The sequence below is a fragment of the Chlorocebus sabaeus genome, chromosome X, assembly GCF_047675955.1.
Source record: "Chlorocebus sabaeus isolate Y175 chromosome X, mChlSab1.0.hap1, whole genome shotgun sequence".
NCBI classification, from domain to species: Eukaryota; Metazoa; Chordata; class Mammalia; order Primates; family Cercopithecidae; genus Chlorocebus; species Chlorocebus sabaeus.
The window spans coordinates 114,623,704-114,646,631 of NC_132933.1; the positions used below are offsets into that span (position 1 = coordinate 114,623,704).

General features: G+C 43.4%; 1 protein-coding gene across 3 annotated transcripts in view; it reads left to right on the plus strand.

The window, feature by feature from the left end:
- Window positions 1-5,111: 5,111 nt before the first annotated feature.
- The window catches only part of SRPX (sushi repeat containing protein X-linked), a 178,416-nt gene continuing 160,599 nt past the window's right edge, over window positions 5,112-22,928 (plus strand). For 2 of the 3 annotated variants that reach the window (XM_073013811.1, XM_073013813.1), the window contains exon 1: window positions 5,115-5,328. In XM_073013811.1, the coding sequence (XP_072869912.1) occupies window positions 5,235-5,328 (94 nt within the window). In that variant the 5' untranslated portion in view covers window positions 5,115-5,234. Of the gene's footprint in view, window positions 5,329-22,928 lie in introns of all 3 variants that reach the window. The other variant, XM_073013812.1, reaches the window with a different exon arrangement.

Below are 22,928 nucleotides of genomic sequence, written 5' to 3' on the forward strand. Positions count from 1 at the left end.
CAGTACATGATTTCAAGTTCATTATAGTTATGCTTTAATGTACTTATGTCAAGCATGATGTATTTATTTATTTATGCTTTGATGTACTTATAAATTTGCTTTGATGGATTTATGCCAATTATGATGTATTTATTTATGATGTATTTATCCTTGGCTTCCTAAGTGCCAAGGATGGTTTTATTTAAATCAGCGAAGTAACAAATTTTGTCATACTTTCAGCCCACCCACATGTAGACATAACTTAGCTTAGCTTTTACATAGATAAGACTCCTAAACAAGAAAAACTTAAAACAAAGATGAGGCATTCCTCTTCTTGATTTCTGAGGACACCCTAATCTGTAACTGAGTAGCTTTTAATAAACTGTCTCTTCTCACTGTACTCTGCGACTTGCCTTTAACTCTTTCCTGCTCAAGACCCAAGAACCCATTCTTGGGGATCCCTTTTCTGGTAACAGCTTGAGAGGGCTGGGAGAATGAGGAGGCATGGGAAAATGGGAGGGGCATAACAGGGCTTTCATTCTTTCTCAGAAAATACCTGTCCTGCAGTACATAGATGGCTGCCAGGGTCTCTTTTGATGCTGTCTCTGAGTTGACAAGCTCAAGGAAGAAAGTTGGGGGCAGGGAGGTGACTCTTGAGAATCCTTTTTCTTCCTTCTCTCCTGGGGCTCATTCTGCTCTGACTCAGGGGACAAGACTGTTTTGTTGACTACAACCTCCTCAACACTGCACAGAGTGGAAAGATACCTCCCTCCTCCTGCCAGACTTTGATGTCTGTGTTCTCTTCTTCTCACCTCCAGTACTTTGCTCAGTACTCAGGAATGCTTCAGATGACAAGACATGCACCTGAGGCGCCTTGGAGACTTAGCTTATAGACAAATAGATTGCACTGTCATAGGTTGAGCTGTGAAGCCACTACTGGCAACCCCTACGCTGTATCAGTGTGATTCTTTTTTTTAAAGAAAACACTTTCAATGATTTGTTTAATTTAAATAAGAAATATCATCACATGTTTACACATTTAAACAGTACAAAGGATTGTATAGTAATAAAAAATGATTTCTCCTACTCTGACTTCCCCATGCCCTGATATAGTATCATGCCTTCCCCATACCACAAATGGTAGCAAGATATGTGTATTATTTTGCTTGTTATTTCATTAAACAAAAGATCTGAGAGTACCTTTCCTATCGATGCATATGCATCTTGTTCATTCTTTTAAATGGCCGTGTAGTATTCCATTACATAGGTATGCATAATTAATAAAATAATTCCCCATTAATGGATATTTACATTTACAAAAATGTCGCCAACCTTTTGTTACTATGAGCAATGCTGAATCAACACCTTATATGCACTTCTTTGCACAGATGAGCCTGATGGAGTGGGGAGATTACCTGGCTTTCTAGGGATTCTTAGATTCTTCATGTGTGATTGGTTTTTGAGATCTAACATAGGACATCATTTTTATCTTTGCTGTCTTTTAATGTTTCAATACAGCATACCTGCCTAGAGAGATGTTTGGAACCTGTTTCTTGCCGTCCTATCTTCATGTCCTTTGCCAAAAATATCTTCTTCTAGTTCATAAATAGTAACATCAAGCAGGATAGGAATGGTGTCATAGGTCTGTGGCACTCCCTGAGTGACTTCTCTTTGTTTTCATCAACTCATTAACCCATAAGTTATTTGATAGATTATGAATCTATTTATCTGATTATCTTCCTAGATATTGTGGGATTAGAATGAATTGACAATCTCTTCCTCTATCTTACCTCTACCCTCATCTCTTCTAGCAGAGAGAAAACTGAAATAAAAATAATAAGAAAAATAGAAGTCCCATTGGAATTTTCTCTATAGGGTAGCAAAGAGAGCAAGAGACTTTTTTTTCTCATTCCAGGCTCTTAATTTATTTTTTCATGTTCATATTAGTTCTTCCCAAGGTTTATATCGAATACTTCAAGCTTGTCAAGGAAAAATTATGGTTTCCCAATATTATATCTAATTGTGTTCCCTATTACTCTAACCCACGTGATTTATATACCTTTTACATTTTGACAACAATGGCATTCCTTTTAGTATTCCCACTAGGTAAGAATACCACCTTGTTCTCTCCCCTTTATCTTTGTTAGGTAAAAATGAAAGGGTTATTTCGATTTATTAATACAAGAGGCAACTGAGCTTGGATCTATCCTTCAAGATATCCTTGCACAATGAAAACAACAAATGTTATTTTGCTCTATAAACATTATATTGAGATGTTTCTTCATGTCTTTTATTTTTGCTTACTTTTTAATGGACACATTGTAAATGTACATATTTATGGGACTCCCATCTCTACAAAAAAAAAAATTAGCCGGCTATGGTGGCATATGCCTGTAGTCCTAGCTACTCAGGAAGCTGAGGCAGGAGAATTGCTTGAGCACAGGTGTTTGAGGCTGCAATGAGCTATGATTGTGCCACTGCACTCCAGCCAGGAAACAGCACTCCTTCTGGATAAACAAATTCAAATTCAGAGTAAGACCCTGTTTAAAAAAAAAAAAAAAGAAAGAAAGAAAAGAAAAAGAAAAAGAAAAAATCAAGTCAGTATATATATATATGTATATATATATGTGTATATATATGTGTATATATATGTGTATACATATATGTGTGTGTGTGTGTGTGTGTGTGTGTGTGTATATATATATTTTGAGATGGAATCTAGCTCTGTTGCCCAGTCTGGAGTGCAGTCGCGCAACCTCTGCCTCCTGGGTTCAAGCAATTCTCCTGCCTCAGCCTCCCGAGTAGCTGGGACTACAAGTGTGTGCCACCACTCCCAGCTAATTTTTGTATTTTTAGTAGAGATGGGGTTTCACCATATTGGCCAGGCTGGTCTCGAAGTCTTGACCTCAAGTGATCTGCCTGCCTCAGCCTCCCAAAGTGCTGGGATTACAGGCATGAGCCACTGCACCAGGCCTCAAGTCAGTATTTTGCGTGACCATCACCTTATTCATTTCTGATTTATTTCTTTGTGGTGAGGACATTCGAAGGCCAGAGAGCAACACAAAAGTAAGTGTGGTGTTTCTTGTAATCCAGAAAGAATCAGTGGATAGGAGAGAGCTAGAAGTTCCTTCTCAGCCCTGTAATAGAATGTATACTGGTTGTGGTTAAGACACATTGCTTAAGAGGTGACACAGGAAAGGAAGGCTGCTGGCCAGGTTATCCTGGACCTGGAATTTGGGGTGCACATTAACCCTTGTTTATGGACCTAAAGAAGTAGTTCTCTACTGGGGGCATTTTTCCCCCGGGGGACATTTGGCAATGTCTGGAGACATTTTTTGGTTGTCACAACTGGGGAATGGGGGATTGCTACTGGTATCTGTTGCATAGAGGCCATCAATGCATCTCTCATCGCGCAGGGCAGTCCCCCTCCCCAAGAAAGAATTATCTAGCTCCAAATATCAATAGTGCCCAAGTTGAGAAACTCCTGGTCTAGAATTTTTATCCTATACTAAAACTTGTACTGCAGAGCTTAGGGGATTGGGGAGAGACAAAAATATGCATCCGGTCAAACTCCAGGTCACATCCCTAAAGATTCTGATTTCATTAGTGTGAGGTAGAGCCTGGATATGGTATTCTCACGAAGCTCCCCAGGTGACCCATGTAAACAAGGTTGAGAATGACTCCCTGGAGAGTCTGGTCTGATGGAGGCCACAGAAGAGCCAGACCTCCCCCATTTTCCTGCGACTGGGAAAAGGTTGGTTTAAAGGTTGGTTCCCTGAAGAGGTAGCAGCAGTGGAGAAACCCAGGGGAGATGGAGCGAAGTCCCCCCAAGTGCTAGAGAGGGTAAGATGGAAGTTCAAGTCTGGGGCTTTTGTGAGAATTGGGAAACAGCACTCCTTCTGGATAAACAAATTCAGAACTTCTAGGTGAGTGCTCCCAGGGCTCTTAGCCTAGCTATCAGACCAGACTACTGTGGCAGAGAGAAAGATGCCCTTCTACAGTGGATGTGGCCCCTGCCAAGACACAAAGCTCCTGAACCCAAAGGCATCTGGATTTTGGCTCCCACTTGCCCCTTCCTCTGGGTGCCTTTGTACGGTCACAAACTGCACAACCTAATGCAGCAACCTCAACTAAAATTTGCCTTAGCTAAGATCTTTCTGAGACAGCAAAGGGGCAACGTATTGCCTTACTGATTTAACAAGAACTAAACAAGCAAACAACAAACAAACAAACAAAACCATGAGAGGCTTACTCAAATGCCTCAAAGAAACCAGATCCGTCCTGCGGGCACCCTAGAAACCCCATCCTGATGCCAGGATCCAGCGATGCCAAGCTACAGGGAGGAGGCTCCAGTCTGGTCGTGGTATCTTTGGGGTGGTTAAGAACAACCCAGGAAATGAGGAAATCTGGCTGCAAGAACCTACAGCTGGATCCCCAAGGCTGTGGGTGAGACAGAACTTTCTGTGCCTTGTACTCTTCCATCAGCTGATCCTGGAAGGAGAACCTCAAGCCCCATCCTAAACCGCAGCACAGCAGGCACGCACCCGGTCCAGTCCTCGATTTATTCCTTTGCAAAAGAGAAACAAACAAACCAAAAAAACTGTAGTATGGACTTTGACGTCAGCAGAACTACACACCTAAGTTCCAGTCCCTGCTCTGCCAGTAACGGGGGTGAATCTGGGCAAGTTTCTAAGCGTCGGTTTCTTCTTGGAGAAAGTGGACATAGTAATAGCGAACTTGGGGCATGGTCGTGAGGATCATACCAGAGAACGTGGCCATAGTATCCGGCCGCAGTGTGGCCACTCTGAATCCCCTCGGTTGCCCCTTCTGTTTCCATGTGACTCACACAGCTTTATTCTGCACAGATGGTATCCTTCTAGACGTCTGGGATGTTCTAGGCGGTTGAGCCACCCGTGTGTGTATTCCGGGTGAGGGGGCGCGCAAATTGGAGCAAAGAAAGATACTCTAGGATATTTCGCTCTGCTGGGGCATGTCTCCAGCGCTCTCTGGCCAGAAAGCGCTGGCACAAAAGGAGGAGGTGGGTGGGTCAGAGCCCCAAACCGCGCAGTGCTCCAGTGGGGCGGAGAAAGGAGGGCAGGCCCCAGGCGGGAAGGAGGGAGGAAAAGAGGCGAGAGGAGGAGTTTTCCAGCCTGGCCTTCGCCCGCCCGCTAGCACGCAGTCCCTTGGTCTCTTTGGTCTCCTCCCGCCTCTGGAAGCGCGCTGCGCTGCCGAGGCGAGCTACGCGCCCGCTAGCCATGGGGAGCCCCGCACACCGGCCCGCGCTGCTGCTGCTGCTGCCGCCTCTGCTGCTGCTGCTGCTGCGCGTCCCGCCTAGCCGCAGCTTCCCAGGTAGGATCGGAGGCGTGGCTGCCTCCTCAGCTGGGCACCAAAGACCTCCGGAGTCGCCGTTGGGACCCTTCGCTCGGGATAGCGGGAGGTGCAGGGGGCGCCCTTTGTTTGCGCAGAACTCCTCTTTCGCAGCCCGAGGGTGGGGGTGATGCGGAGCGGGGCTGGTGTCTGGGCACGCACCGGGAAGAACTGACTGTCCCATCTCCAGGCGCGGGGCGCCCTCGCGGCGACGGGAGCCTGGGCACCTTCTGCGTCCGGGCTTCCAGAGTTCCAATCAAACCCTTTTCGGTGTAGGAGGCTCCAGAGAGAAAGTTTGGCCGCAGACTAGTTTGCTACTTTCTCACACCCAGAATTTTGCCTCTCACATGGTTGCTCACTGGAGGCTGGCAGCTTGTCCTGGAAGGAACCTCTATGCCCTCCCACTACACGTCCCAGGCTACTCCCTTGGGGCCGCAGGGCACGAGCCACGGGAAAGCGACTTTTGTGGAAGGCACGGGCGGGGCCTCCCCTGAATCTCTTAACCCCCCCTGCTGGGGATTCAGAGAAAGTCTGCGCCTCTGAGGAAGAATCGCCGGCTGAGTGGTGACGTGTGGCATGCACTTGATTAGCCCCAGGGAAAGAGGGCTACTCGCGCAAGGCTCTGCTGGGCAGAGGATGCGGCTTATTCCTGCAGGGCGTGGTCTCCGGCATCTAAGGGGGCCCTGGTGTTTCTTGGGGGCTCTCCTGGTGTGAGCAAAATTATCTTTGGAGATGCACTTTAAAAAGCTCCAGCTAACTTCCTCACCCTGGAGTCTTAAGTTAGCGAAGAGCTTCAGGGGAGTAGGGCAATGTGCCACGCACTCCTGTTGCCTCGGAATGGATGAGTTTTAATTTAGTGTTAGTGGGAAAGTGGGTGACGTGGGCTATAGGGCGTGCAAATATTTGGCTCTGCGTTCAACACTGTGGGCAGCTGAAATCTGGGGTATTAGAAATGAACCTACTGAGTTCTGGTAGAAGGATAGAGGATGCCCATCTTTCTACCAGTGTGCTTGGGAGATGTAGGGATGGCTGTGGGAAACTCTCTGCATGCACCTAAATGAATGAATGAATAAAACAAATTTGTAATTTAATAAACAGGAATATTTGTGTTTTGAGCTAACTCTTAAGTTTTCAGCTGCTTTGTAGGAACTGATTCAGGGTAAAGTGGAAAGGAAATTTTATCCTTACTGCCAGGCAACTGTCATTCCCTTGGTGTGTTAATACCACCTCTCCCACCCCCGTTAGCAGGAATCAGGTTAAAATGAACCTATAGGGGAAGAGGCAGTCACTAAGTGCCCCAGAAGCAGCTTTCTGGGAGCAGGCAAATAAGGTGAGAAGCTAGAGATAGCTTTTCCGCACTGAATTGGGAGGTGTCTGTGAGCTGCCTGGGAACCTCAAGTTCTTGTTGAGCCTTTCTCAAGCTGGAGACCCCTTCTCCTTTTCCATCTGACCTCCCTCCCTTCTCCTCCCCTGCCCTCCCCTCTCCTTTCTCTCATCTTCCACCTTTATATAGTATAGCTTGCTACCAGGGCCCAGCCACAGAATCATGAGTTTGCCAGTTTGGGCATTCACTACCAGTCTTTTGGGACCTATCCCTGGCTTTCCTGGCTCCCTCTGCCAGCCTGCAGGCTGCTCCCAACTTTTAGCCACCATGTTCCTGCTTGCCACTACCTCCACTGACTCCTAACCTGCCCTCTGGCTCTGCTCAGACCACAAATGAGCTGAAGCTGATTGGAGCTGCTTGATAAACACTCCTCCTGAGACTCCTTTTGGCATGGCTCAATGGGGTCTCTTGGGAAGTGTGCTCCGCCGAGGTTGTGAGATCCAGAGGAGGGGATTTCAGTCCAAGCCAGAGGCTTTGGAAGGCTGGGGAGGGGAAACTGTCTAGGCCCTTGGGTCTGAAAGCAAATCACATCGGCTGAGTTCACTCTAAGTGCTGGGTGACAAATTTTAAAGATCATTTCAAAGACACTCTCTTAGCAAGTGGACATCATATGTCCAGTAAGAGAGAAAGTAAGGGCCCTGAATCTGGAACTTCTGAAAGAAGATGGAGATCTAGGGCCCCATCAGCAAGTCGATTATGTAACCATCTGCACGTGAATAGCAAATCTGTCAGAGTGAGAGTAAATCACTCTCATTCCCACTCCTAGAAGGTCTCTGGAGTTCTTCCATCTTAGAATTTAATGCAGCTTTTCTGACTCTCTGATCTATTTTTTGCAGCCTAGCAAAGATGCAGTGTCTATAAAAACCCACATGAAGTGTATGGAAAATTTGTAGAAAAGTTGTTTGTGTTTGACTGTGTTTGTATGCTTATAACAGACGAGAATTTTGATTCTGTTCTTAAAATAATTCTTAGAGCTGTATTTGCATGTGAGATTTTGTAGGTTCACTCTGCCTCCTTCTGCAAACAAGGCTGAAGATGGAGAATGAGTACCATGGCCTCTAAGAAAGGCTTCGTGAATCTTACATCTGGAGAAAACTGGTAAAGTAGCGTGGTTTTACTAGTCAGGAAAACCAAGTGAGGTTTGCTAAAAGCCAAACCAGACTACATCAGCTGAAGCAGTCTTCTGAAATACCACATTTGGAGATAAGTACTAGGAATGAAGCACCTAGCTCAGGTTCTATAATTAAGGTCTCACCGGGAACAGGCTAGGAATTCGTATTTAGATTTAAAACATGTAATCAGCTGACAAAAGTACTCTGCAATGAAAAGGAAATATGCTGGGGAGAGCAGGTCATTTTTCTCTAGCATTTTCTTCATTGATAACACTTTCAGTACAGTACAATGTTGTTTGTTAGTTACTACTCATTTCACAGATTTGGGAGCTGAATGAGACACCAGAAACCATTGTTAAAGCTGCATCTTCACATCTTCCCAACTCATCAGTCCTTGCACCATAACCAGTGCTGCTTTTCTCTTTTAGATTATTGCTATAACATTCTCACTTTTGGTCTCCCTAATTCTAGCTCATTTTACTTTCTCACTTTAGATAATGGTCTTTTAAGTCCATTGACTTTAGTACTGTTGTTTTTATCACATCACTCCCCTACTCAAAAACTTAGGACAGCAGCTCCCTGTTCTCCCTCAAGTAGAAAGTTCTTAGTTGTTTTTAGGGGCCTAGACAGTTTGCTTCTAGCCTAATTTTCCAGACTTTTCCCCCTGGTTTCCTAAAATCCTATCCTTATAGAACCTGAGTCACATTTTCCTTCTTGGCAGATGCTGCTTTCTGTACCTGGAATCCTTCCCCCTGGCCATTTGTCCAAATTCTGCCCACCATTCAGCAACATCCCCACTTCGATGAGACCTTTCCTTGGTCACTCCCATGGGAAGCAACCTGCCTTCCTTTTAACACCCATGGTCTCACTCAGGTCTCTTATATTTATCACATATGTCACATATGATAATGCTGTATATTATCATAATTTATGCGCTCTTCTTCTTCTTGCAGATTTTAAGCCCTTGCAGATTTTAAGCCCTTGCTGTGTCTTACCCTTATTTGTATTTCCCATGGTGCCTAGCAGAGCACTTTGTGCCACATGGATATTTGTGCTTAATGAATTAACAGTGCCTGTAACTCCAGTGATGGGCCATTGGACAGGAAAGGAGCTGAGGAGAACATGTGCACAGGTACACAGGGCTTTGTGCCACCTCTGTGAGTCTACGTACATAGAAACGATGGCTTACTGGCTACAGAGGTTCCTTTTAAATCTACGAACACGCTCTGTTTAAGCAATAACCTTCTCTGTTGGGGGCTGTAAGCTGAGAGACTGACTGCAGCCGCAAGCTGGAGTTTGCACTTATTATTTTTGTTGGCCACCTTGATCTGTGCCTTTCCAAAGTGGTTGAATGGTTTCCTTAGTAAACGCAAATATGTGTGCTACATCAATCCCTCTTTCAGAGAACACAACTGAAATTAGTAATTGAAAGTGAAGAGAGAATTTAAATAGAAGAAGTTTTAGTTTTGCCAGGCCATAGCATAGTATGAAAGTTGTAGCAGGCAAGTTATGATTAATACCCAGGTTAAAGATTCGCTTCCAAAATAGCAGTGTGAATAATAACCTCTCCCAAGTTCCAATTCATAGGGAGTTTCTCAAACCAGCCCCTCAGTTCTTAATTGATTGAAGTAATTGAGACAGGAAATTAAAGCATTCTATTTCAAATCTCCCCTGTAGGATTTAACCAGAATTTCCAAGATGACACTTTTCTAATGTGTGATGTCTGAACTGCTAACTTTTATGGGCCATTTGTTTTAGGAGGGTGATCTTTTAAGCCTGACTCTTTCTCCGGGAAATTTGGGTTTAGTTCTGACATAGAATCAGTTTCTACCTTTTCTAATAAAACCTAGGCTCTGCCCAGAGACTTATTTTCAAAGTGAACACTGAATGATGAAGCATTTATGTGCTTCGGAGACCACGATGAAGAAGGTATGTAATTTCTTCTCTCTCGTAGCTTTCTGTCTTATGGGGAAATAGAGACATAGTTATTTCAGGTAATCAATGTTATAATACAATTGAATTGACAGGCCCGGAGAGGAGCACAGAGAGGAGCTATGTGGGAACACTGGGATTGGTTATTGAAGAATGACTTACTGATGCAGAGATGGTGGCACTAAAGGCCCAAGAAAAGTGAAAGTAGAGAATGTGTGGGCTTCTCTAAGAATGTTTTGAAATTGGAGACAAAAATCTGTGTGAGTGTCCTTTTTCTGGGGAGATGGCTCTATCCCGATGCAAAACCACTAGTTGCTAGAGCATCTTCATGAATTCTGAGAAAATGTACACTTGGCCGGGCGCGGTGGCTCAAGCCTGTAATCCCAGCACTTTGGGAGGCCGAGACGGGTGGATCACGAGGTCAGGAGATCGAGACCATCCTGGCTAACCCGGTGAAACCCCGTCCCTACTAAAAAATACAAAAAAAAAAAAAAAAAAAAAAGCTAGCCGGGCAAGGTGGCGGGCGCCTTTAGTCCCAGCTGCTCGGGAGGCTGAGGCTCTAGCCTGGGTGACAGAGCGAGACTCCGTCTCAAAAAAAAAAAAAAAAGAAAGAAAATGTGCGCTTAATGGGCAGAAAAATCAACGTACAGAGTAAGATGAAATTACCAGAGTAGGTAAACTTTGATTGAACCAGTGAGCAGATGGCCTTTCCAGTTACAGCCAGGTGTATAGTTTCCAGTTATTTTCACTTAAAAAGCAGCACCAAGCAAAACAGATGTAATCGTAAATTGTAATTGCCTTCAGGCCTGGGCTGGTAACTTGCTGTACCCCCCTGCCCCACTTAGTACAGTGTGACTTGGGGGAGGATCTTTAGTCAGTATTTGTGGATTTATTGATTGAAGTAATTGTGACAGAGAATCAAAGCATCCTATTTCAAATATCCCCTGTAGGATTTAACCAGAATTTCCAAGATGACACTTTCCTGAGGAAACGGATTGCAAGATAGCTAAATGTCAAAGGAAATTTGTCCATTTGGACAGGCAATGAATCAGGGCATAGTTAATTGCGAAGGCTCTTGGATGTCAAATCACCCTAAGACATTATTCTAAGAGACTTAGAAACTCAAGGCAGCTCTGGGGGCAGGATTTGCAGATAAAGATTTAGAGGAAAAGCTTGTGCAAGAGAAAAGTCCTTGGTAGCATTGCTAAGCTCCCAAGTTTTCCAGATGATAATTGGTAGCACCTGGATCATATGGGTGTCTGGCACATTCTGACCTGAGAAACCTCTGGAGTACTCATTCCTGAGCTGAATGATTCACTCACCCGTAATCCTTAGCACACACTGGATACTTCTTTATACATTGTTCTCCAGGGAGAAGATAAATGGGTTTGGACATAATGACTTGGATTATCCCAGAGGTTTGGGGTTGTAAATTGAGCATAATGATTTTCAAACTTTCTTCTGAGTAATAGATCCAAACATAGAACCTGGGGACAGACTTTCTGCCTTGGCCTTGAAATATCATTGCAATATTTCTTCTGTCCCACTCTTACAGTGACCTGTAGTGTAATCACATGTCCTAGCAGCTCATTTTCCCTGCTATTGCTAGCTGTTTGCAACGTACATCCAGTTGTACTTAATGAGAACCTCCTCAATGCTGATTACACCCCATGATCTGCTAATGGATGACCCTCGCCTGCCACTTATTGTGTGGGTGGCTGAGCTGAATGACCCTGCCAATCCCAGTGATCCAAGATTGTTCACAAACACTAGTTAAACTAGGGCCACAGGGTGAGAATTAAGCCAAGGGTTTGGCAGGCCCATTGTGGAGTGGTGAGGAAGTGGTGGAGTGGCTACATCCTCCACCTTCTGAGATTCTGCCCACAAAGTGGCAATTCCTTATAGGAACTCTGACAGACATGTTGGTACTGACTCAGTATTAGTCAGATCAAGGCTCCAATTCCTTTCCATCCCCGACCCTGAAATTCTGTTTCCATTTAGATTTTAATTCAGCTTTCCAAGGGGTAGGGTCATTATGTTGCACCATTACCTATTCAGGGATCGGATGCCCCCAGCCACATGAGTGGGTTGTGGGATCTTGTTCATTTTTGTATTCTCATGGTCTAGCAGGGAGCCTGACTTCTGGGAGGCTCTCAGTGAATCTGCGGAGTGACATTTGCTGGGGGGCATGCCTCTGGCCAGTTCTGAGCCTGTGGGTGGGTATCTTGGTCTTTATCTAGATTTCTGCAGGAGTTTCTCTGTTCCACACCCAGGCTCCCTTGCATGGGTTGCCTAATTTGTGGAACCATGGAACCTCAGACTGGGAAGATGCCTGAGACAGTAACTTGCCCTGCATTTTAGGGAGAAGCCTCTGAGGCTCAGCAAGATGAAGGGATTTGTCTGGGGTCACACAGAGAGTTAATAGCAGAATTGGGAGGAGAGCTCAGTCTAGTGGCTATAGAATTCCTTTCACTTCATAGGCATGCATTGAATTCAATTTTTGAGTGGTCCCTACATGTCAGGCATCCTGTGGGGCACCAGAGATAGACAGGCAAGAATGAATGGCACTGAGCATTTGATATGGTTTAGATCTGTGTCCCCACCCAAATCTCATGTTAAAATGTAATCTTCAGTGCTGGAGGTGGGGCCTGGCCAGAGGTGACTGGATCACAGGGGGCGGATTTCTCATGAATGGTTTAGCACCATCCCCTTTGGTGTTATTTTTGCAATAGTAAGTTATCATAATATTTGGTTGTTTCGAAAGTGTGTAGCACCTCCTCCATCTCTCTTGCTCCTGCTCTGGCCAGGTAAGACATGCCTGCTTCTCCTTCACCTTCTGCCTTGATTGTAAGTTTCCTGAGGCCTCCTCAGAGGTAGAAGCCACTACACTTCCTGTACAACCTGCAGAACTGTGATCCAATTAAACCTCTTTTCTTTATAAATTACCCAGTCTCAGGTATTTCTTTATAGCAGTGTGAAAATGGACGAATACAGCATTGTTCACTGAGCCCCTGTCCAGGGTGTATCTCAGAGCTATTCTTTATATTGACACTTGGCTGTACTCTCAGCATCTCATATCTAGAGCTGTTTGAATGTTTTTCAAGAGTTCTGAGAAGTCGCTGCCCCAATGTCAGTTCTTGCCCTCTTTTGAGGTTGTTAGAGTCCCAAATGCTTCCTCTCTGTACCACTTGCTTTGAGCTCCTCAACTGATTTGTGATTACATTAATAACAGTTTTATTGAGATACAATTCACATACCATACCTCATTCATTTAAACTGTATGACTCAATGGTCTTAGCATATTCACAGAGTTGTGCATTCATCACCACAACCAATTTTAGAATGTTTTCATTGTTCCCCAAATAAACTCCAAACCCCGTCGCCATCATTTCCCAATCCCCCATCTTTAGGCAACCACTAATCTATTTTCTGCCTCTATATATTTGCCTACACTTGACCTTCCATAAAAATGGAATTACATAGTATTTATCCTTTTGTGTTTGGCTTCTTTCACTTAGTATAGTGCTTTCAAGGTTCAACTGTGGCAGGATACTGGCCTGAGTCAGCCGATGGTGCCTGACCACCTCTCAATGCTGGCTACAGGGCCACCACTAGTGCATAAAGCACCTTGGAGTGAATTAGAAAAAGAGGCCCCCATCTGGGCACATGTAGATCTGTGGACACAGGTCTTGGTCAAGAGACAGACTTTGGGCAAGAAAAGGATAGAGGCTGGCCCAAGACTCAAGGACTTGAGGCCTTGAGTCCAAGGATTCAAGACTTGGAGAGTGGAGGGCAGGCTAGTTTTGAGATGAGACCCCACTTGCTCTTTGTGAGGGTGTGATGGTGGGTGCTGTAGTGCAGGGAACTCCCTGAACTATATCTGTGTAGTCCTGGATGTCGGTAGCTTAACCCCAAGTGGGACAAGCTATGGACCCCATATTCTTTTAGAGCTTGTGACTCTGTAAAAGGAGAACAAAGCAAAAAGCTGTGCTTGCATGCCAGCAGCATCTGTGGTGAACTCTTGGGTCACGTGGGAGCACGTTAAAAATGCAGAAGCTCAGGCCCAAACTCAAGACTTACTGAATCAGCATCTTCATTTTAACAAGATCCTTCCAATGATTCTTCTACATAATGAAATTTAGGAAGCAGCTCTTGACCAAGACAGGGTGGCTTGCCTGTTTTTAACTACCACACAATGGCTCACTTCCCCTCCTCTCCCATTTCCTGTTGGCTTTGCCTTCATCACTGAATCCTCTGGCCTTCCTTTCCTAAGTCCCCAACATTCCTGAGATAAGCATGTACAGCCTGTAGATTAGGTTTTTTCCTCCCTTCTCTAACTCAAAAACAAATGCAACCCCCCCTTAACTTCATCTCTTTTTAAATCTTTCTGCCAGGAATACAGCCCCTGCCTAGCTTAGCCTTGAGCAGCAGCAAAGTACATCTTCAGGCTGATTGGTAACGGGGGCCTTGCATGGCTTTTCCCTGCAGCTAAGATGTATTAATACCTTATGAATAACTTTAACTGTCAAGAAAACCAGGCTAGTGTGATCAGGACTGCTCCTGCCACTCTGCCAAGACTCCTGGGGCTGAGAATTCCTGGAACTGATCAGCTCTTAAAGACACAGGGACTTTTTATCTTCATACCAGAAATCAGTGCCACTGGGGTTAGCAGGGAGGCAGCACCTTGGGAGATGAGTGAGAGTGAGACCAGTGGGTTAGTGAGGAAAACACCCAGCCCCTCATAGTAAGCCCCTCAAGCTCCATGAATTGGGGATGTCAGGAAGACTGAACTGTTAACAGCACTGAAAGGGGGTCTTTCACCTTTTCAGGCAGTTGGGTAAGTAGTAGTTTCCAACCCAGCAATGGTATTTTCTTTCTCTTTTCTTTTCCTTTTTTTTTTTTTTTCTTTTTGACGGAGTCTTACTCTGTCACCCAGGCTGGAATGCAGTGACATGATCTCGGCTCACTGCAACCTCCACCACCAAGGTTCAAGCGATTCTCTTGCCTCGGCCTCCCGAGTAGCTGGGATTACAGGTTTGTACCACTACTCCCAGCTAAGTTTTGTATTTTTAGTAGAGACAGGGTTTCACCATTTTGGCCAGGCTGGTCTCAAACTCCTGACCTCGTGATCCACCCTCCTCGGACTCCCAAAGTGTTGGGATTACAGGCGTGAGCCACCTTGCCTGGCCAGCAATGGTATTTGTACAGGTTGAGTTAGGATCACCTGGGGAGTCTGAGGAAATATGGTTTCCCTGGCCCATATTTTGATACACAAATCAAAATCTGTGTATTTTGATTTGGTAGATCTAGGTTAGGGACCAGTAATCTAGGGTGAGGGTCTGCAAACAAAATCCAGGCAGTCCAAAGATGGCTCACTGCCAGTTTTTATATGATTAGTTGAGCTAAGAATGGTTTTAACATTTTAAACTGATTGAAAAAAAAAGTCAGAAGAATAATAATGTTTTGTGACACATGAAAATGATATAAAATTCAAATTTTGATATTATTGAAACACAGCCATGTTCATTCCTTTGAGTATTTGTCTATGGCTACTTGGTGATACAATGGCAGTTGAGTAGTTGTGACAGAGTCCATATGGCTTGTAAAGCTGAAATGTTTTCCTTTACAGAAAATGTTTGCTGAACCCCTAATCCAAGGCCTTACTCAAAGTGTGGTTTGATAACCAGCCTCACCTGGGAGCTTTATAGAAATGTAGAATCTTGAACACCATCATAGATATGAAATAAGCACTTACCTTTTAACAAGATTCCTGGGTGTTTGGGGCTACTTCTTCCCCACCATGAGGTTCAACTTGGGACTCATCTTGGAGGTCCAGGCCAGCATGCTATAACTAGCCTTGTATATGGTTAATTTATCTGACACATAGCTGGGTTTGAACCATTCTTAAGGTTTGAAGCTTGGTAATCTCCTGATATCTTAGATGCTCTAAAAGCTAGGTTCCTGTTTTATTCTTGCCAATTCTTGGCTAAGATCCAGTGTCCTAATCTGAGGCTGGAGGTGGACTGGGTTTTGCTACCTGCTGACAGATTTCTTAATGCTTCTTGGATTTCTAGACAGTGGTCTCTAGATGTGCTGCCCTGCCAGGATCTTGGTATGTAGTATGGCCCATAGCCCTCCACCTTCTCCTACTTCCTTCCATGAAGCACTGCTTCCCAGAGACATTCAGAAATGGTGTATGGGAAGCAGAATGCATTGTAATTTAGTTGCAAAAGGCTGGGTTAAATAGGTTTCTTTATTGCAGGACTGCTCAGGGTCATTGATATGCTAGTGTACCTTGTTACTCTCTGAGAGAGGACAAGGAGGAATAGTGAGGACCACAGAATCTCAAAGTGGGGTCTGTAGACCAGCAGTAACAGCTGCAGCATCTCCTGGGAACCTAGTAGATATATACATTCTCAGACCACACCCCGGAGCTACTGAGTCACGAGCTGGGTATGTGGGAAATGGGCCTAGTCATCTGTGTTTTAGCAGATCCTCCAAGTGATTCTTATATACACTCAAGTGTGAGAACCACTGGTGTGGACATTTCCAAATGGTTTTCTCCGAACATCTCACTAGCCTAGTGTTTCACATTTGTTGATTTCAATTAACACTGTGTTTTCAGTTTCAGGACAAGACATTTGGGAACATGACATTGAATTTCCTGAAGCATTTACTGGCGGCAGTGACCACTGCAGGCTTGGGGAGGTAGAAGTAGGGAAGAAAAAAAACCCCAACCTTTGGGTAGCATCATCTGTCCCACATCTGTCTCTCTAGTCATTGTGTTTTGGTTAAAGGAAGTTTTTTTGAGTTGAAAGCCACCAACTTTTGGGTATTATAAACATGTGTTCTTTAAAATGTGTTTTTTTGTATTAAAATGTAAAGAAAGCTGGGGACAGCCCTTGGGGTGTTTCTCTCTCCTCTTCACGTTGCTTCCTTTCAGAATCTTCTCTTCTGTAAAATTTTCTCATGCAAATTCCAAACTCATCTTTTCAGGCCAGCCAAGTCCAAATGGCTCTCATTTGAGTAAGTGACCCTTTTCTCCATGGGAAGCCTCAGGACACATTCAGATAGGAGGGAAGCTGTGGCTCTCAGCATGAGGAGACTGTGCCTTCCTTCTCAAAGCTGAGCTCACTCCCTCTCATTCCAGACCTTCTTCCTTTGCCTTCCAGGGCTAGTGGTGTCATAGCCATGGGCCTGTGTTTGAACACTCTTTGGTGTTTACTCTGTGAGGATATGTAACTGCTGTGTTGTCACTTAGTTTGAAATTCTCAGTGATAGTGAGGCTTGAGGGTGAGTTGGGAGAAAGCACTAAGTTATTCTATTTCCTCCATGGGTTGGCCGCTGAGAAGAGGAATGAAGGTTGAGAAAGCCATGCAGACCTTGATTTTCAGTGAAAATAGATGAGACAACTGACAACTTCCATTTCTATACATTTTTGGTGGGCAGAAAATAGATACTGTAGTTTACTTTTCTTGGCTTGGTGGTCTGAATGTTACACATATCTATAAAATGGCCCATTTGATATTGCAGATGAGCTGAAAGTATCCTCTGATGAATGCATTTTAACAAAGTTTTCAAAAATTATAGGCTGGCCACTTTTTTTCCAAAATTTTTTGCAAAAAAAAAAAAAAAAAAAAATTACAGGCTGAGCACAGTGACTCATGCCTGTAATCCCAGCACTTTGAGAGGCCTAGGTGAGAGGATCGCTTGAGCCCAGGAGTTCAAGACCAGCCTGGGCAACATAGTGAGACACTATCTCTGTAAAAAAAAAAAAAAAAAAAGAAAAAAAAAAGAAAAAGAAAGAAAGAAAAGAAATTAGTCAGGTGTGATGGCACTCACCTGTAGTTCCGGCTACTCAGGGGCTGAGGTGGGAGGATCGCTTGAACCCAGGCGGTCAAGGCTGCAACGAGCCGTGATCATGCACTGCACTGCAGACTGGGTGATAGAGTGAGTCCCTTTCTTTAAAACAAAATTATAAAAGTAAAAACATGCTCATTATGAAAATATTCAAATAGAGGCATAAAAAGTTGAAAGCAAGGCCACCCTTCATTTTCCTCTTGATTCCATTCTCTTTTTCTGAAGTTGCCACTCAGTAGTTTGATATAAGCTTCTGGACAGTTTTCTATGCTTATGATTCTTAAACAAAAAAGGTAAAAAAATAACGTATTGCTACATGTAACAACAACACAGACATAATGTTCAATCAAATAAACCAGACACAGAAGAGTACACATGACAATTCCATTTATACAAAGTTCAACAACAATGTGCAAAACTAGTCCATGGTGTTAGAATAGCAGTTGTCTTTATAGGGTAGCCACTGGGAGGGGCCACAAGGGGGTCTTCAAGGGTGCCAGCAGTATTCTATATCTTGATCTGGGTTGGGAGGTCTCATGGGTATGCACATACATAGAATGTATTGAGTTGTATACACTTAAGATTTGTGGACTTTACTATATATGTTTACCTCAATTATAAAGAAAAAAAATACCTACAAATGTATGTGTGGATGGGGCATAAATGGATTTAAGATGTCTTTGTTAAATTTCCATGCCATTGCCTGTGGGGACTTTGGAAATACATGGTAGTGATTTGGTTTGTCATAGTGATAGAGAAGGCCAGGCCTGCACAATAAAGAATTGACTCCCTCAGAATGCCCATAGCGCCCACATTGAAAAACACTGTTTTAAAAGTTTGCAGACTGTTCTATCAGGCAGGTTTTCAGAACATTGGGTAGACCTTTGAAACAGTCTTGCCTAGATCTTTACTCTGTCTTTATTTAAATGGAGGTGAAGCCTCAAGAGCTGATGTGGATGGATGGATTCTTGATTCGTTTTTGCCTTCTGAACCAAATTGTAAAGGAGTGGAATCATCTCCTTTGCCAGGGAACAGAGGCAATTTGATAACCCTCAAATGTGAACTTGATGCAAGAGAGAGCTCTTCTCCAGCTCAGCGTCTCCCTCCCATGCTCATAGCTCTCTGAGGCCATATGGCCTCTGCCAGTGTCTTGGTCTCGAGTCTTCTGCTGAAAGTCTTACTGCACCCTCCTTTCCTTTCTTGGATTTTCTCTGTGTCCCATTTGATCTCTATAGAGGAGAGTTAAGCATTTGAAGGACCACATGCCACATCACAAATTGCTTTTGTTCCACTGTCTGGTTTTACTTTAAAGGCTAGCCCTCTTTTTGTCTGTCTGTGTTGAGTGGGGACAGTCAGGCTACAGAGCTTTGCGAATGCCCCTTGGTGAGAACAGGACTTGGCATTTGTTGAGGTCCCCTGCTTTGGGCTGACCTCCTCAGATTTAGGTGCTTGTCTTTTTTCTGTTTCTCCTCTCTCCCATCTCTGGGCAATGGGCAGGGACACACTTTGGCCCTTCATAGTATTAAACAATAGAAGGAGACTAAATTGGAAAAATATTATTTTTCCCTTGGACCAGAGTAATGCCTTCATTTGTAAAGCCTTTCTTTTAGGTTTATTTTTGTTGGCTCTCTAAAGTAGGACCACAATTGATATTTCACAAGCCTCATGCTGTTTTAATTGTCTTGGCTAATTAAAGGCAGAGTGCCTGGGGATTATGGGTGCCATGGACTCTCCCTGGGGTCTTCCTTTTGGGGTCTGCACAGAAGAGTTTGAATAAGAGGATGGAATATTGTCTAATATTGTCTCTGATGAAACAACTGCAGAAAGCAAGGCTGTCTCTGGCAGCTCATGTCTGGCAGGGATCATTCTCTCACCAGGCAGCCATTCTACTGCCATTTATTTCTGGATGAAATAAAGTTAAAATGAACATTTCAGAGTAGCCTCAATGGGGAAAGAAGTTATATAAGGGCGGTGTTTGGATGCCAGAGAGACAGGAAGAGTCCCCTGTAGGATGGAGCCCCAGTTGCCCACAACAGTGACTCACAGCAGTTGCCCAGTGAGCAGTACCCTTATTGTCTTTCTTCCCTTCTCTGTCTCTGCTCTAGTCCATCACTATGCTTCCTGGGGTTGCTTACCAAATGAACTACTTGTACTTTGTCTTAGAGTATGCTTTTGGGGGAACTCAGACAATGGCTAAGCTGGAACTTAACCCAGGATTTTGGTTTCTGGTCCAGAGTTCTTTGTACTGCTGAATTGACTCCTGCTGAATAGAGCTCTCTAGGTCACTGAATGAACTGTAAAGAAGGCTTCTATGATGGACACTTGGAGGTTGTTTCACTTATCTTTTGATGCATAAGAAACCACTCCAAAACTTAGTGGTTCAAATAAGTGACAACTATGTATTTACTCATGATGCTGCAGTTTGGGCGGGACTTTGGGGGACGGCTCATCTCTGATTCACATGATGTTGTCTGGGGTGACTCATCTGAGTCTAGTGGATCCAGGATGGTTCCACTCATGTGTCTGTGTCTGACACTTCATCTGGGACGACTGAAATCGCTGGGTTGGCTGGTCCCTCTCTCTGCCTCTGTGCAGTCTGCATAGTTTAGCTCTTTTCCATCTGCCCATGTTGCCTTACTCTCCAGCAGGAAGCTGTCATTGCATGCAGCTCGCCTCCCAGTAGACAAAAGCCAAAGCTACCAGGACACTTAAGGCATAGATCCAGAACTGTCACAGCATCACTTCCGTTACATTCTATTCATCAAAGAAAATCACAAGGCAGGCCCATATTTTGGATGGTAGTGGTAGTGAATGGAGTCTACCTCTTATATGCATGTGCGGGGTGGGAGGAATTGTCAGTGGCCACTATGCAGGCAATCCACTACAGAGCTGGTTTGTGAGGGCATATAGGAGATGGGAGTTTAGTTTTCCAGGATGTTTGCTGGGTGCCTTCTGATTAAATGCTGGACTCCAGGTTGCTAGCCAAGTGTATTAGGCTGTTTAGCTACAGAATGTGGCATATACAGATTCATTGAAAGTTCATAGAAGTGAGTAAATCAGCATCCCTGGGAATATCAAAGGCTTATTTTCCAATGCTTATTGATAGTAGCACTACCTCCCTCCCCCACTATCTCAGACTTCTCTCTCTTCCTTCTATCAAAGGCAAAGACTTTATTAAACAAAAATGAACTCAAAATAGAACATAGACCTAAATATAAAGCCTATAAATATGAAACTTCTTGAGGACAACATGGGAGAAAATCTTTGTGAACTTGAGTTAGGCAAAGATTTCTTGAATATGACACCAAAAGCATGGTCTATAAAAGGTGTAACTGATACATTTTACTTTATTCAAATTAAAAACTTCTCTTCCAAAGACCCCACTAAGAGAGTAAAAAGAAATACATAAAAACTCTCTAAACTCAATAACAAGAAAACAAGCCACCTGATTTTTTAAAACAGACAAAATATTTGAACAGATACTTAAACCAAAGATGTTCAATATTATTATCCACCTGCTATTTGGATTAAACTCACACAACTTAACTTCTGCTTTCGTCTGCCAACTGTGAACAAAGCCACTTGCTCTTTTAGGGAAGTGATTTGTAATATACAGTGCAAATGTAAGGTATGGTTATACCTCCCACAAAACAACTTGCACACATTTCTGCTCCTTGTAGAGGGCTGACTAGCCATTTTCTCTGTCTCTCTCACTGGACTTTATGTGACAGACACCCACAAATTGCTAGCCATGGCCGTTAAGTAACCACTGGCCACTGGCAATTTGAGGCAGATCATTTACTGTAAGCTCAAGTGGACGTGGGTGTCTCCTACCATGCTTTTCCAAGCCAGGCTGGTTTTTAGGCCTCCCTAAAAAAATCTCCCACTGCCTACTTGTTCTGCCCTCAAGTGTCCTGATGTCCTTTCATTTCAAGGAACTTGCATCATTTGAGCCTGTAACAAGGGGCTTTTAGTCTTCCTTGGTACTATTGATATGTAAGAAGTGTACTTTGACTTTGATTTTTTCTTTGAATTCATTTGTAAGCAACGGTAAAGTTTGAAATGTATTACTTCATATTATCATACATTATTTTTTCTCAGGACCTAATGTTAAATTCAATGTTGAGTGCTTAATAAGGATACTGATTACATGAGAAGTAAGTAACAGAACAGTTTTCATCTAGTTTCTAAATTTAGGGAGGAAAAAAAAGCTTGGATGAACAGCTGCAATGTGCCAAATAATTTCCCACTTTTGTGAATCCCAAAGGCCCCTCTTCATGCATTCAACATTCCTGAAATTTCTGGAATAAGAAAAAATTGTGAGAAGAACCCACAGGGTTTTTAAAAACGACTTTATACTTGAGGTGTACTTGCCATGTCATAAACTGTACTGAATTGCTTTCATACCCTTTTCAAAAATTAATTGGAAATTTTTGTGCAGATCTGTTTCTGGGTTCTTTATTCTGATCCATTAGTTTATGTGCTTATTTCTTCACTAATACCAATACTGTCTTGATTACTGTAGTTTTGTAATATGTCTTAAAATTGGGTAGTGTGATTCTTCTAACTTTATTCTTCTTTTGCGAAATTGTTTTGGCTATAAATTTCATATAAATTTTAGGATCAGCTTATTTATATCTGCAAAACCTTGCTAGTATTCTGATGGCAATTATGTCACATCTACTGATCAGTTTGGGGGAGAATTGATATCTTTAATATTTGAATCTGTCAATCCATGAACACTGTACATCTCTCCATTTATTTAGGTCTTAGTTGATTTCTTTCACAAACATTTTTTAGTTTCAGTATATAGATCCCATACATGTTTTGTTAGATTTGTAAGTATTTCATTTTCTGGGACTACTGGATATGTTTTTATTTTCTTAATTTTACTCTTTAATAGTTTATTGCAAGTATATAGAAATGCAATTGATTTTTGTGGTTTGACTTTGTATCTTGTGATATTGCTACCCTCAAGTGTTGTTTTGTTGATTCTTTGAGATTTTCTACATAGACAATCATGTCATCTGTGAATAGGGACAGGTTTATTTTCTTTTCCTTTCTTTCCTTCCTTTCCTTCTTTTCCTTCTTTATTTCCTTCCTCCTTTCCTTCCTTCTTTCCTTCCCTCTTTCTTTCCTTCTTTCCTTCCTTCTTTCTTTCTCTCTCTCTCTCTCTTTTTTCCCTTCTCCTTCTCCTTTTCCTTCTCCTTCTCCTTTTCCTTTTCCTTCTCCTTCTCCTTCTGTTGCCCAGGCTGGAGTGCAGTGGCGCAATCTCAGCACACTGCCACCTCTGC